The sequence below is a fragment of the Apis dorsata genome, unplaced genomic scaffold (genome assembly GCF_000469605.1).
Source record: "Apis dorsata unplaced genomic scaffold, Apis dorsata 1.3 scaffold_676, whole genome shotgun sequence".
Classification (NCBI taxonomy): Eukaryota; Metazoa; Arthropoda; class Insecta; order Hymenoptera; family Apidae; genus Apis; species Apis dorsata.
This window is the reverse complement of record NW_006263858.1, coordinates 206537-207505: the sequence shown is the minus strand read 5'-3', so window position 1 is coordinate 207505 and position 969 is coordinate 206537. Positions and strand designations below refer to the sequence as shown.

At 21.6% G+C, this 969-nt stretch overlaps 1 protein-coding gene across 7 annotated transcripts in view; it reads right to left on the bottom strand.

Annotated features, from left to right (window-relative positions):
* The window catches only part of LOC102680818 (la-related protein Larp4B), an 11723-nt gene that overhangs the window by 1290 nt on the left and 9464 nt on the right, over positions 1 to 969 (bottom strand). For 6 of the 7 annotated variants that reach the window (XR_422638.2, XM_006622206.2, XM_031513574.1 and 3 more), the window contains one exon: positions 218 to 419. Coding sequence is in view for 6 of the 7 variants with exons in the window: in XM_006622206.2 (XP_006622269.1) it covers positions 218 to 419 (202 nt within the window). In the remaining variant the exon portion in view is untranslated. The remainder of the gene's footprint in view (positions 1 to 217; positions 420 to 969) is intronic. The other variant, XM_006622207.2, reaches the window with a different exon arrangement.

The window sequence follows — 969 nt, the reverse complement described above, 5'->3', positions numbered from 1 at the left end:
TTATTATAAAATTTATAGTAAATAAAATAATATTATTATTTACTAATTATAACATTTTTATTTCATTGATAATTTTTGTTAATTTTAATAATTTTTATTATCATATTATTTTATTATTCATTTCATTATGAAATATTATACAATTTATAAAATTAAATATTATAGAAAATTTATGAATTATATATAATAATAAAATACAAAATATAAATATACTTACAACAGGAAAAGTAGAAGTCACTCCCACTTGCGACTGGGAATTTTGTGAGGCAGTAGGGATATTACATTCACACCTAGATACTTGTTCAGAATCTTCCACTGTGTGTACATTTGAAACAGCCTCGTCCACTCCATTCACCATGTTTGAATCGTCAGTCTTTACAGATCTGTCAGCGGTGCATTTCAATAATAAAGGACTAAACCTGAACGTGCATAAGTATAATAGACATATATTCAATATATATTAAATAATTACAACTGTGCACCTTAAAATACCATGCACAAATAAGACAGCCACTATTATGTACATATCATTCAAAGAAAAAAAAAAGAAGTTATCACTACATGGTTAAGGGAATGGGTCTTGCAAGATTGCAACACTTATTTAACAAACCAGTATACACATCATTTATTTACTTTCACTGACAATGAATCTATAGTCATCCATTAATAATGAACCATGCTTTTTATTATACTTATGTGCCGAATATTACAGCTTAACTTTATATTAAAAATTAAGAATTTAATTGAAATGCCTTTAAGAACAACTTGAAAATGAATAATTATTAATTGTAATATAATATAATATAATATAGTATAATATAATATAATATAATATAATATAATATAATATAATATAATATAATATAATGTAATATAATATAATAATATAATATAACATAATATTGTAATAATATTATAATGGATAAATAGTAATGGTAAAAATAATAATAAAATTAATAATATTAGTAG